The sequence below is a fragment of the Salmo trutta genome, chromosome 12 (genome assembly GCF_901001165.1).
Source record: "Salmo trutta chromosome 12, fSalTru1.1, whole genome shotgun sequence".
NCBI lineage: Eukaryota > Metazoa > Chordata > Actinopteri > Salmoniformes > Salmonidae > Salmo > Salmo trutta.
Window position 1 is genome coordinate 24,583,675 of NC_042968.1, and position 14,882 is coordinate 24,598,556.

The 14,882-nt window shown below is 42.1% G+C and overlaps 1 protein-coding gene across 10 annotated transcripts in view; it reads left to right on the forward strand.

Moving 5' to 3' along the window:
• The first annotated feature begins 641 nt into the window (after positions 1-641).
• plekha7b (pleckstrin homology domain containing, family A member 7b) overlaps positions 642-14,882 on the forward strand; it is a 157,041-nt gene continuing 142,800 nt past the window's right edge. For 4 of the 10 annotated variants that reach the window (XM_029767713.1, XM_029767716.1, XM_029767717.1 and 1 more), the window contains exons 1-3: positions 645-765; positions 875-951; positions 1,065-1,122. In XM_029767713.1, the coding sequence (XP_029623573.1) occupies positions 683-765; positions 875-951; positions 1,065-1,122 (218 nt within the window). In that variant the 5' untranslated portion in view covers positions 645-682. Of the gene's footprint in view, positions 766-874; positions 952-1,064; positions 1,123-14,882 lie in introns of all 10 variants that reach the window. The other 6 variants (XM_029767719.1, XM_029767720.1, XM_029767722.1 and 3 more) reach the window with 4 other exon arrangements.

Below are 14,882 nucleotides of genomic sequence, written 5' to 3' on the forward strand. Positions count from 1 at the left end.
GACCAGGGCTTCCCCCACCATCAACAAAACACTAAATAATGGAATGTCGCATCCCTCCAATAGAGATCCAGACACATCTATGCCAAGGTGCATTGAAGCCGTTCTGGCGGTTCGTGGTGGCCCAACGCCCTATTAAGACACTATATGTTGGTGTTGTCTTTATTTTGCCAGCTACCTGTATGTTCCACAGGTCATAGGCTTAAAGTCTATCTTAGATTAATCAGGAAATGCTATATCATTTGTAGTTTAGGCTACTGTAGGTGACGTCATTATTGCAGGAAAAATCCTTCAGTTGAGTTTTGAAATTTACGTGTGATGGACTATTGTTTAGGAATGTTAATCTTCTCAAATATCAGGGCGTTAATGCTGAAATCTTTTCAACGCATTCCTTATGTGTAATTACTGTAGCTGCACCCTTGTGATGCATAACAATACTGCGCTTGATTGAACTGAATTGGAGAACCATGTTTTGATTGATTCAACCACAGCCAACCACGCACGCTTTGGTATGTCTACCCTCCTTTTCGTCGGCTAAAAGTGGCACAAAGGCGCGCTGGCTTTAGGACTTTTTACAAGTTTGGTCTTCCCCTTTAAAAGTCTACAGCCCTAGCGGTGATCATTGGACTGAAAACTCTGCGGAGGGGAGAAGAGAATGAAATAGCTTGAACAAGAAGCGGGGATCATGGCGGCACCGCTCGGGCGGGACACTCTACCTGACCACTGGTCCTATGGAGTTTATCGAGATGGCAGGGTCTTCTTCATCAAGTGAGCATGCACTGTGATGTTTTAACTTTAAGTTTTACTGATGAAACGGGTTAATTACGCAGTTATTCACGTTATCCTCGTCCAGTAACAGGTGTCTTGTTTCTTTCAGTGATAAAACTCACAGCACTACTTGGCTCCATCCTCGTACGAGTGAACCTGTCAACTCTGGACACATGATACGATCAGGTACGCGCAGGAATTAATAATACGATATTTCATGACTGCTGTGCACATTGTGCTTTAGCCTACTGCATCTAGATATGTATAGATTCACGCAGCCCATTGTATTCATGTTTTAGATTTACCACTGGGATGGGAAGAAGGATTCTCGGACGAGGGGGCCAGCTACTTCATTAAGTGAGTGCAGCTTTATGTTGTTAATGTATGGGATGTGCGTGACTCCAATAACGTCCGATTCGAGCTCGAATAGCTCATAGCTGTAGGACTATTGTTGTGTCGGTAGCACGCTTGAAGGCATGCAGTCTTTTAAATGCATCAATTGCAGCGGGTTGAGCAATGATGACGTTGCAATGCAAACCATCACTTTCTTTCTCATGGTTACACATAAAAATACCCCAGGTGTTCATGGATACAATGTTGCATCAACGCACTGGTTTGTTGATTTGATTGATAATTTCTGAATGTCACAGAGTAGCCTATTGCTCCTGACTAGCCCCATATTTATTTATTTACTAGGCAAGTCAGTTAAGAACAAAATCTTATTTTCAATGACAGCCTACCCGGGAACAGTTGTTCAGAACGACAGATTTGTACTTTGTCAGCTCGGGGATTCGATCTTGCAACCTTCCGGTTACTAGTCCAACGTTCTAACCACTAGGCTACCCACTGGACCACTATTAGGCTTCACGCTAAACGAAAGCAAATGCTGTATAGCATAGCCTACTACCTCATGCAAATGTTTACTCAGGGATTTCTGCTATGTTAGGCTATTCAGGCTTTATATGATACGGTATCTTGCAATGTCATTGTCAACAGTGGCGGTCACAGCCGTTTAAGACTTTTTTTCATGAGCATGGCCTTATTTTATTACAGCAAATTGGATGACTGTCATTCATATTCCATTCACCCAGTTCAATGTAACAGCAATAGGTTTAGGCTACTACATGATACTCACATTTTCCCTATACCCATCATGAGGTTGCTACAACCTAGCCTATGAATGAAAGTTTACAACAGGTGCACACAGGTCAAGAGACAAATTTGAGGTGACAGACAGTGACATTCAATACAGCCTTGCACACTCTTGCCTGCTGATATAGGGTGTAATCATTAGTCCAACAGTTGCAAACTAGAGTTTCTATTGGACAAATTCAGGTATATTTATCCCTGTTTTGTTCAGTTTGCTTCCGTTTAAGATTTTTGTTTTCAACAGAATAGGTGGAATGAATACACCCCTGACCATGCGTAAACACAGTTCACTTTCATAGCAGCCACATTGTAATCATTCTAGCATCTATGCGCTCTCCTCTCACCTCTTCTCTTTGCTTCTGGACTTCAATGCACAGCACATCAAGCCAAACCGCTACACACAGCAACATCGTTGTCACATATTAGCTAAAGTAATGTCATAGTCAGCATAGCTAATAGAACTAACACGTTAGTAAACCCACTACAATAATACAGTAAGCAGTTACACCGGCGGGCCCTGCTGGAATTAAATTAGTAAAACCAAAAGCTTACCTTGACTTCGAAGAGTTCCATGTGTTGGAAAGTCATAGCCAGCTAGCTAACATAGCATACCTCTGTTTGAGCAGGGTGTTCCAGTAGGCTAAACTAGCTAGCTGTATTTGCTAGCTAAGTAACGTTAAGTGAAACTGAAAGTGAAAAAATATTTCTCTCTTGCTTCTCTTTCATTTTGGAATAAGTTATTTTGTTCAAAACTGTTCAACTATTGTCTTTCTCTCTCTTTGAGTCAACTACTCACCACATTTTATGCACTGCAGTACTAGCTAGCTGTGGCCTATGCTTTCAATACTAGATTAATTATCTGATCCTTTGATTGGGTGGACAACATGTCAGATCATGCTGCAAGAGCTCTAATAGGTTGGAGGACATCCTTCGGAAGTTGTCATAATTACTGTGTAAGTCTATGGAAGGGGGTGAGAACCATGAGCCTCCTAGGTTTTGTATTGAAGTCAATGTACCCAGAGGAGGACGGAAGCTAGCTGTAGCTACAGCATGGTTCTACTGTAGACCTTCTTTGCAAAATAGTGTGTTTATTTGGTGACATGATTATATTTAGTATAACTTTTTAAATGTTTTACCATTTTTTATTTTTATGAAATTCACTGAGGAGGATGGTCCTCCCCTTTTTCCTCTGAGGAGCCTTCACCGATTGCCAACCACTAATTGTATTTTTCAGGACCATTTTATTATGATTTATAAAGTAATTTATCTATAGTTTTGTAAAATCATAGACTGCTGTCTTTACACTTTTAGCCTAACGTATGCATCAGTAGCCTATGCTTACTTTAAGTTTCAGACAGAAATTACACAGGCCTATTATAAACCAGCACCTTGAAATGCATTTCCTGTTATTTCGACAGAACTCCCCAAAGGTGAGATGAATGAAAATATGATTGTCTTTGACCAACGTAACCTAATCCTATATTGTTTGGAGTAAGGTCATGTTTGCTTATCTTCAGTATCTGTAGCTAGATAATATCCTACATTCTTTCTATTTAGAGCATCTGTGTTTGAGGAAGAGAGAGGACTGAACACACACATGATGCTGCTTTACCACACACACACACACACACACACACACACACACACACACACACACACACTGATGTGATGTAATTTCCCATCTGTCCCACGGATACGCCTGCATGGAGTGTTTGAACATGTATGGTTCAGTTTTGCATCACAATATATTGTGATTTGATTACTGACATCACAATAGATTGACAGGCTATATTGATGCTCTGTTGAAGTTCTCATGCCAATTAACTCTTGCTTTCTGCCCACATCATTTAGAAAATAAAGGGAAATGCCAAGCAGGACTGAAAGAAATCTATTGAAATTCAGCTCACACCCTCCAATACGCAAGACCTCTACTCTCTCCATTAGCTGTGTGTTTGTGTGTGTGGCTGGAGAAGGGGCAGGAGAGGGGCTAATGTGTCTGTGACCATATGGTGACAGAGATGTATAGCATGATTACAGTCTGTAGGCAGCGAGAACAGGATCCCCAAAGTCACAATTTCTCTTTCCAGAAAATGATTATGGCTCCCAAAAACCAATCCACCATATCTACCAGAGCATTCTGTCAGTCTTTGCCTTTCTTTTGGCTACTACCAGGCTGTGCTATGTTTGTAGAAGTAACATTAAACCACTCACTCTCTCTACAGAATTTTATGTGTTTACCCAGACACTCAGTAGAGAGCCATTTGCATTATCTAGCTGGGTATTTCCTTCTGCAGTGTTTCACATCAAGTTTGTTGATGGGAATCAATTCTGTAGGCTGTGGCTGCCAGTATGTAGCAGATGGGTCCCTGGAAAAGGGGGAAACACACAGAGCAGATAACAGACCACTCTGAAAACCAACTGATAAATTAAGTTAACAATGACAACTGACAAGTCTACTTTTCCTAGCCACGTGCTTATACATCTGCATTGCTTGCTGTTTGGGGTTTTAGGCTGGGCTTCTGTATTGCACTTTGTGACATCTGCTGATGTAAAAATACATTTGATTGATTGATACTGTAAAGCAAGTGTAGACATAGAGAATGCATGAGCAGTGGTCCCTCATTGTGAACCAATGGAAGGAGGACTCCTCCCACCATTGGTGCTTTCTGGTGGGTAGCAACTCATTCACAGAGTTACTAAACCCAGAGGCGCAACATCGCGGGACTTCCGGGAACACTTTTGAAACAGACCAAACAGACCAGGCCGGGGTTTGAGAAGTCAATGAGAGAAGTGAACAATTCTTCCTTAGTTGTTAATTTTCTTAAAATCTAGCAGCAAAACCTAGATTGGAGCCAATGTCATCAGTAGTTAGACAAATTGACACATCAAAGGAGTGGCTTTGATTTGACCACCTGCACATGCAGAGTTTGGCGCAAAACGACTGTTAGACCCGATTACGTTTTTCTACGCATGAGCTTAGCTAGACAATTTCTATTGGAGAAGCAGTTTTAGCCTTCATATTGTACTGTCTTTGAATCAGTGTTTTCCATTAGCACCGGCTGTCAGCTTATTAGCCAGTTACAGACTCATTTTCAGCCGGCTACATTTTCCACTTCATTTTAACTAGGCTACTTTTCATTTAACAGTTTCAATTCGCCAGTCCGTCGAGCCCTCTCCTGCTAGTATGAACGATATGCATCTTCTAGCGATCTATTGATAGGATAGGTGCCTGTCAGTCAGAAAGCAAGCAATAATGGGGAAGCGTAGCAGAGAGGAAGAGGCGAAGGGAGAGGTTTCACTGTCACCAAAATCTGTCCAAAACAAGCCCAATGCATGTCTGTGGGCTTATTTTGGACCTAAGCTTGTCGCCTGTCTTCCCACCTTTGGGACAACTATTCCCATTGTTAGGGTGGAGACATGAGCATCTCCTCATATACAGATCTCTGGTTGCGTCAAATTTCTTACAGAGAGAAGAGAGCATGATGCTTGTGAATTTGCAAGTATTCAGACCCCTTTCCCTTTTCCACATTTTGTTACGTTATAGCCTTATTCTAAAATTGATCAAATTATTTATTTCCTTCATCAATCTACACACAATACCCCATAAAGACAAATCAAAAACAGGTTTTTAGAAATGTTTGCAAATGTATAAAAACAAAAAAACAGATACCTTATTTACATAAGTATTCAGACTCTTAGCTATGAGACTCAAAATTTAGCTCAGGTGCATCCTGTTTCCATTGATCATCCTTTGATGTTTCTGCAACTTGATTGGAGTCCACCTGTGGTAAATTCAATTGATTGGACATGATTTGGAAAGGCACACACCTGTCTATATAACGTCCCACAGTTGACAGTGCATGTCAGAGCAAAAACCAAGCCATGAGGTTGAAGGAATTGTCCGTAGAGCTCCGAGACAGGATTGTGTCGAGGCACAGATCTGGGGAAGGGTTCGAAAAATTGTTTGCAGCATTGAAGGTCCCCAAGAACACAGTGGCCTCCATCATTCTTAAATGGAAGAAGTTTGGAACCACCTAGACTCTTCCTATAGTTGGCCGCCCGGCCAAACTGAGCAATCTGGGGAGAAGGGCCTTGGTCAGGGAGGTGACCAAGAACCCGATGGTCACTCTGACAGATGTCCAGAGTTCCCCTTTGGTGATGGGAGAACCTTCCAGAAGGACAACCATCTCTGCAACACTCCACCAATCAGTCCTTTATGGTAGAGCGGCCAGACAGAAGCCACACCTCAGTAAAAGGCAAATGACAGCCCGCTTGGAGTTTGCCAAAAGGCACCGTAAGGACTCTCAGACCATGATGAAACCAAGATTGAACTTCACGTCTGGAGGAAACCTGGCACCATCCCTATGGTGAAGCATGGTGGTGATAGTATCATGCTGTGGGTATGTTTTTCAGCGGCAGGGACTGGGAGACAAGTCAGGATCAAGGCAAAGATGAACAGAGCAAAGTACAGAGAGATCCTTGATGAAATCCTGCTCCTGAGCGTTCAGGACCACAGACTGGGGCGAAGGTTCACCTTCCAACAGGACAATGACCCTAAACACACAGCCAAGACAATGCAAGAGTGGCTTCGGAAAACAAATCTCTGAATGTCCTTGAGTGGCCCAGCCAGAGCCTGGACTTGAACCCGATCAAACATCTCTGGAGAGACCTGAAAATAGCCCATCCAACTTGACAGAGCTTGAGAAGATCTGCGTTATGAGAGAAACTCTCCAAATACCGGTGTGCCAAGCTTACCCCTGTGTGTGTACATTGCGTGAGTCTAGCCATTAGCGAAGATGTTAATGAAAACAGTCTTCTGGTAGATGGAAAGGCTTTCCCAAAAAACATTAAATGCTAACTACAAAGTAGCATATTCTTACCTGGCAGAATGATATCATAATTATTTTCATCGATCCAATGGGTATTTGTTTTGCAAACTCATCACGTTTGCTACAAACACAGCTAAACAACAACCTCTTACTAGGTGCACACTTTAATTAAAGGGTAATTACACCCCAAAATCTGAATGTCTCAGTTTTTTCCCAGACCTCAAAAGTGGTCTCCGGATGTGGTTTAAACATTGTTGTGGATTTTGAACTCCAATTAATTTATTTTAATAAAAAAGTGTGATTTTGAGAGCGAAAACCTAAAACTGTGAAAAACCAAAACCTGGACAAACAACTTTTAATTTATTTACTCTATTTTTGTTTGAATAAAATTTATATTTTGAAGAACATTATTATGGCATCTATTGCAGTAAAACTGTAAATAAGACTTAAATCTCAAGAGACAGGTTAAATGTTTAAAAAGGTTTAATGTTCTCTTACTTAGAAAATAGTCCTGATCATCTAGGCCTAGCCCTAGACTGTCACGTCTGCACCCGCTCCGCCTCTCCCGCTCCGCCAAGCTGCTCATCATTACGCACATCTGTCACCATCGTTACATGCACCAGCGCTTCATCGGATTCACCTGGACTGCATAATTTCATTGATTGCCTCCGCTATATCTGTCACTTCCTCAGTTTCATCCACGTGTCTGCATTGATATTTTTTTGTTTCTCTTGTCCGGACGCTGTTTTTGCTTTGTTTCATGTCTATTTATTATTAAATCCTCGTACTTGCCTCCCGTCTCCCAGCGTTTGTCGTCTCAAGACCGTTACATAGACCTAGACAATATCCAAAACAACTAACAATACACTGAATTCATACGTTTTCAGTCATTTCAATTGTAAAGTCATGTCTTTCTACACAATACCACAAATCATTTTTACAATCTGGGAGGTAAATTCAATAAAGTATTCAATAGTTTTCCTGTGTATTTCAAGTGGAATCATGTAACAGAGGCCACAAAAATAGAACTCTTTCGGCAAAAAATGTTGAGCGTCTGGCTGGCTACTTTTTCTATTTGTCTGGCTACTCTATGTACTTTTGGAGAACACTGGCAACTCTGTCCACAGTCATGCCCCTTTTAGTTTGCCTCACTTGCCCCAGTCAGAGAGCCTGCCATAAAGTGCTTTGTACTGCTATGGTTGTATTCTTGTTTGTGTGAATAGTTTGTTGAATGTAGGAAATAATTGGGAGCAAACAAAGTCTGTTCCAAGCGGCACACAGCACAAACATGAGCCTCAGTATTACACGATTGTGTTAATATTGTTAATATCTCCTGACTCAAAGCAGTTGTAATAACTAATTAATAACTCATTGATAACTAATGAAAGTGTTCTGTGGTTGCAGACAGATGCTTTCTAGTGCTTAGCAACACTGGTGTGGATGGGAGGATGCCCATTCAAGTCTGGTGTGTTCCTCAGTAGTCTCAGACAGACTCAGTCTGGTGGGACCGTGGGAGTATAGCTGATTCAGCACAACACGCACCAACCTGTGTGGAAGGCACTGATATCCATGTCCTCCCACCTGCCAACTAAACAGCCCAGTGCAAGATCATATCATAGATTGAGATTGTCTGTGCTGCTGTCTTGCTCCCTATGTTGCATTGGAATTGTGTTGCTCTGAGATGGAGGGCTCGTAACACAGACAATGTAACGCACCTTATGTAAACACTATAGAAACGACTGAGGCAGGAAGCTGGCATTCAGACATGTGAGTTTTTAAAAGGGCAAAGAAAATGATTGCAGAAATTTGTTATAGCTGACACTTTGATTGTGTGCTGCATGAAGGGAGTCATTGTGCCCGTCTCTCTGGCCTCTGAGAAAAGAGAACAACAGGCCAACCCGGAGATGTATGATGGCCCAAATGTCAGCCTGGCTGTAAAATCAATTGGTTATTTGTTGCTGAAATGACTTGATGGAAGCAAGGATCCTGTTTTGGTCTTCTTGTCTGGCTCTAGCTGGACATTGTGTCTTTGTCATTGTGCTGTTTTAACATTGGTGGGTTAGGTAACAGCAGACTTCTGAGAACCAAACAGACGACAGGGACAGGCCAAGTCACGACTGTCCTACAACCCTCTTCTCACATTAGAATTCCCATAAAGTATGGCTGTGGTTTCAACACAATTCAAACTGGACACACTCTTCCCAAGTTCAGAACAGAAAAAGTGTTCTCTTTGTTCCACTCTACTGCGACTTTACCTAAGGTTAATCAAATCCCTTAGTTGCTGCAGTGTAGTTGCATGTAATTACGCCAGGACCGGAACTGTAGATTCCAAGTAACTACATGTGCAACCAAGGACTTTTTAAATATCTTTAACCATTTTAATATGAACATGTGTTCATGTCTTGGAAGAGCCAATGAGAGATGTTGAGTTTGTCCTTGTGATGTGCTTGGCCTCTTTATTATCCCTCATTGGGGAATCATTCATTTCTGCTGATGTGGCTTCTGTTATTTTCACCTAATGGTGGGCTCTTCAATACTTCACAGTGGACCGGCCACATCAGAGCTTAATTTGATTTACTGCCATCTTGGACGGCGCCAGGTTTTTCTACATTTGTCCCATGTGTCTTTAAGGTAATCATGGGCGTTGAATGCATAGCCCACCTGCCTGCCCGGTCACCCAGCACTCAGCTAATTAAACACTGTGAGTGGAGGCATGGGCTGGTTAATTCATCAAACCTCCAGTCTCTCAGAAATATGACAGTCAACTGTGAAGTACAGCTTTATATGACTGATAGCCCCTGTCGAAAAGCAAAACTCTTCTCAAACCACAGTCATATTTACTCCATGACTGACAGATGTGGTCGAGGTTTCATCCAAACAGTAGCACTTTAGCTTGAAGTCTCCCATAATCATTGGATGGAGCTGTCTGTATAGGTTTTTGGGGTCCCCCCCTTCCCTCCTCCCCCCTGCTGTCCATGGAGCATGCTGTGACAGGCTGAGCGGAATCCAAGTCCACATGGCGCTGCCGTGACAACGGTCTGCTGGTTGTGTAGCGGGTTGCTGGTGGAAACCAGCGGAGCTAGAGTACAAAGAAGGGATTGTTGAGACAGGCAGCGCGGTCGTAGTAAAACTCACATTAATTTACATGTAGGCCAGTGGAGGAATGGAGGTCTGCCTAGTGCTCTCTAACATGCTGGGTTAGTTAGATAACCTCTCCTGTCTCAGAGTGGACCAGGGCTCTTTGGCTGTTACTTTAATCTGACACTATATTCCTGACTTGCATTTCTTTAGAATTCTTTCTGCTCAGACTGAGAGAGGTATTTATTTTGATCAAATCTACTCTGAAGATATGAATGTTGTTTCAGTTGGTTTTAAGTAGCTACACAAGAGCCTGTGAAAGGGTTTTCCCAGTGTTTCCCCCAGAAAACGTATAGCTGGAGCAGTCAATGCTTTGGGAAAAGTGCAGCTCTATAGCTCCCCCAGGGGAGAAATGATCCAATTGAGGTACAATGGTGTCCTGTTGGGACAATGTTGCTATTGTTATTTGGGGTTTGCAAACCTGCTGGACTGACAGGGGGAAGTGTACAATATCCATATAGACCCACACAGACTCCATAAACGCACACAGACTCCCTCTTCAATATCCCTCCACTTTTGTTCTTAATAAGAAATGATGGTTCCATCAATCTTTTATTATTTATCTCAGATCTCTGTGTTTATTTGCCACCTCCCTCCAGTCTTCTAATTGGTATTGTCTGTTCTGTGGTATAACGGCACTATAACGGAAGAATGAGTTAATTAGCCGTGAAGTGAAGCAAAACACTTTAAATGGAGATGAAAGGCAGCTCAGTTTCCCTACAGGGGTTTATCTCTAGGCTCCACTAATAAAGCATTCTCTTTCTGCATACAGCAAATCCACGCTTCACCGGTGCAGAGATTAGAGGTCAACCGATTATGATTTTTCAATACCGATACCAATTATTGGAGGACCAAAAAAAGCCGATACCGATTAATCGTCTGATTTGTATTTATTTATTTGTAATAATGACAATTACAACAATACTGAATGAACACTTATTTTAACTTGATATTATACATCAATGAAATCAATTTAGCCTCAAATAAATAATGAAACATGTTCAATTTGGTTTAAATAACGCAAAAACAAAGTGTTGGAGAAGAAAGTAAAAGTGCAATATGTGCCATGTAAGAAAGCTAACGTTTAAGTTCCTTGCTCAGAACATGAGAACATATGAAAGCTGGTGGTTTCTTTTAACATGAGTCTTCAATATTCCCAGATAAGAAGTTTTAGGTTGTAGTTATTATAGGAATTATAGGACTATTTCTCTCTATACGATTTGTATTTCATATACCTTTGACTATTGGATGTTCTTATAGGCACTTTAGTATTGCCAGTGTAATTGTATAGCTTCCGTCCCTCTCCTCGCTCCTACCTGGGCTCGAACCAGGAACACATCGACAACAGTCATCCTCGAAGCAGCGTTACCCATGTAGAGCAAGGGAAACAACCATTCCAAGTCTCAGAGCGAGTGACGTTTGAAACGCTATTAGCGCGAACCCGCTAACTAGCTAGCCATTTCATATCGGTTACACCAGCCTAGTCTTGGGAGTTGATAGGCTTGAAGTCATAAACAGCGCAATGCTTGAAGCACAGCGAAGAGCTGCTGGCAAAACGCACTAAAGTGCTGTTTGAATGAATGCTTACGAGCCTGCTGGTGCCTACCACCGCTCAGTCAGACTGCTCTATCAAATCATAGACTTGATTATAACATAATAACACACAGAAATACGAGCCTTAGGTCATTAATATGGTCAAATCCGGAAACTATCACGTTTATTCTTTCAGTGAAATACGGAACCGTTCCGTATTTTATCTAACGGGTGGCATCCCTAAATCTAAATGTTCCTATTACATTGCACAACCTTCAATGTTATGTCATAATTACGTAAAATTCTGGCAAATTAGTTAATAACGAGCCAGGCGGCCCAAACTGTTGCATATACTGACTCTGCGTGCAATGAACGGAAGAGAAGTGACACAATTTCAGCTGGTTAATATTGCCTGCTAACCTGGATTTCTTTTAGCTAAATATGCAGGTTTAAAAATATACACTTCTGTGTATTGATTTTAAGAAAGGCATTGATGTTTATGGTTAGGTACAGTCATGCAACGATTGTGCTTTTTTCGCAAATGCGCTTTTGTTAAATCATCCCCCTTTTGGCGAAGTTGGCTGTCTTTGTTAGGAAGAAATAGTATTCACAGTTCGCAACGAGCCAAGCGGCCCAAACTGCTGCATATAGCCTGACTCTGTTGCAGAGGTGACACATTTTCCCTAGTTAAAAGAAATTCATGTTAGCAGGCAATATTAACTAAATATGCAGGTTTAAAAATATATACTTGTGTATTGATTTTAAGAAAGACATTGATGTTTATGGTTAGGTACAAGTTGGAGCAACGAGAGACCTTTTTCGCGAATGCGCACCGCATCGATTATATGCAACGCAGGACAGGCTAGATAAACTAGTAATATCATCAACCATGTGTCGTTAACTAGTGATTATGATTGATTGATTGATTGTTTTTTATAAGATAAGTTTAATGCTAGCTAGCAACTTACCTTGGCTTCTTACTGCATTCGCTTAACAGGCAGGCTCCTCGTGGAGTGCAATGTAAAGCAGGTGGTTAGAGCGTTGGACTAGTTAACCCTAAGGTTGCAAGATTGAATCCCCAAGCTGACAAGGTAAAAATCTGTCGTTCTGCCCCTGAACAAGGCAGTTAACCCACCGTTCCTAGGCCGTCATTGAAAATAAGAATGTGTTCTTAACTGACTTGCCTGGTTAAAAAATATTTATAAAAAAAAAAAAAAAGAATCGGCAAATCGGTGGCCAAAATACCGATTACCGATTGTTATGAAAACTTGAAATCGGCCCCGATTAATCGGTCGACCTCTAGCAGAGATCCAAGTTGCCAAGTGAAGGAAGGCTACAAACTAACTTCACAATGCTTTAGTTGACCTTTGGCCTCAACATACCAAGATCCCCTTGTTCTGAAGGAACATGTGTTTGAAAGGTAATGATCATCTCCGTCAATGCAGATGACAAGGTTAATCTGCTCAGCAAACCTAGTCAAGTTTAGCAAATTCAATCGTTTTTGACGGTTACACCAGTACCCGTATTCAACTCTTGAGTGCTTTTGAAACTGCCCAGTGCTGACTTTCAAACTGCCACAGAGAGTGGAAGAACTTTAGCCGTCCTTTGTACTTCTCTTTTCACTGGGGCTGCTTGACCCTAGTGGATCGGTTTTTAAAAGAGTTTTTTTGACAGACTTCCTTTTAAAGTGTATCCCCAACTGTTCCTTTCATCCTGGTGCCACAGGAAGAAAAAAGAGTGGTGTTGAGTCTTTCTGGAAGGTAATTCTAAGGAAACACACTTCTATTTTATTCTTACAGCAACGTGTTGACGGTTGTCGTTTCTGTCTTTGTTACGACTCAGTGTTGGCAGGTGTGGTGTGCTTTCTAGGAAAGCCTACATTCACCACAGACACTGAATGCACCTTCATTACTTTAATAATTATGGCCTCATCATAACAGTTCAATTGACCACCCACAACTAAGTCCTGATTCCCTCAGGTGGATGTACTGTAGGTAAGATGGTCTGGACAGTATGGAATTTGTCCATTAATGTCATGTTGTCTCCAAGTACTATGGAATTGAATGGGAATTGATTGAAATTCAGATATTTCTGTGTCAAGTGGCAGAGGGAGAGATGACGGGGGAGTGATAAGAAGCATGCCACTGAATACCAATCAGACAGACCTCCCTGTATCAGCCGCAGCCAAGCTGCTCTCATGCAGTAGACTGGAGGTGGGTTTAACTGCTGTTATCCCATTGAAACTAATATAAAGTTGAAAACTCCACTCAAAGAGCTCTTCATCTTCTCTCATATGCAGAAAGATTGACCACAGAGTAAACATTTTCTTTCTGTGAAGGTATTTTATTCCAGGTTATATGAAGCAGTATGCCCCCCTACAGTTTTCATAGTCTTTTCTCTGGCTAGTCTGAAACTATACTGCTGCCCACTCTTACATACCGGTAGTGGTGTTTAGAGGTTTCATGCTGAGCAGTGGAATTCCACAGTTCCCACTGCTCAACCCTGCGGCTGTTTCATTCAGCCCAGGGCGTCTATGAGAGGTCAGACTGCAGGGGGCTTAAAGCTGTCATTTCTATTTGTTTCCAAGTACACAAACATCTCTGTATGCATTGGCTATGATGGCTACAACGAATCCTCACCCCCTGTCTCTCACACTTCAGCATGTTGATGAGATGTGCTGTCTGTCTGAGCCAGTGTGTAATTAACAGTCCTTGTCCTACTCCTCTCTCAGCTGTTTGTTAAGATCATGCTGTGACCTTCACCTGACATTAATGATTCTGAGAGGGTTTTGTCTCCTCTCTTTGTCTAGCCCCCCCCCCCCGTGTGTATGTCAAGCTCTCCAAACACTCTGGAATCGCTCCTTGCCATGCTGAAGGCTGTAATCAGTGAATGACTGGGCTCTTCTGCATTGTGTGTCAACCTCCATTCACCTGCATGCCACTCACCACCATGGTATCAGCAGCACTACCAGGCAGTCACTTTTCCATCCCCAAATACATACTTGGATCTGTTAGGTGATACAGTATTTAATCGCTCAGCTAAATCATAATCAAAACAAATACGTCTCTTCCGTAACTGGTCAACTTTCACGTAATGCTGTTGAAAACTCAGAAGCACTTTGACAGTCCGTGTGTGGTCTGAACTGACAGCTCTAGTGTTGTGTGTGATGTGCTGAGAGGAGAGGCAGGAGTGTCATGCCCTCCTGTGTTCTGACCCACTCTCCCTGACCCTCCCTGATGTGACCCTCTGACCCTCCCTGATGTTTGGAGAATGGGGGTGTAGTGATTATTCAGAATTTTTGGAGGCAGTAGGCAGAGGCTGTGGCAGTGCCCTTTGCCGTGACAACACTTTTTAATGATTTCCTGTTTTGACAGAACCGTCCAGAGTAGTGCTGCTGGACGGGCGGGCAGGTGGGGGCAGTGATCGGTTGAAGAGCATGCATTTAGTTTTACTTGTATTTAAGAGCAG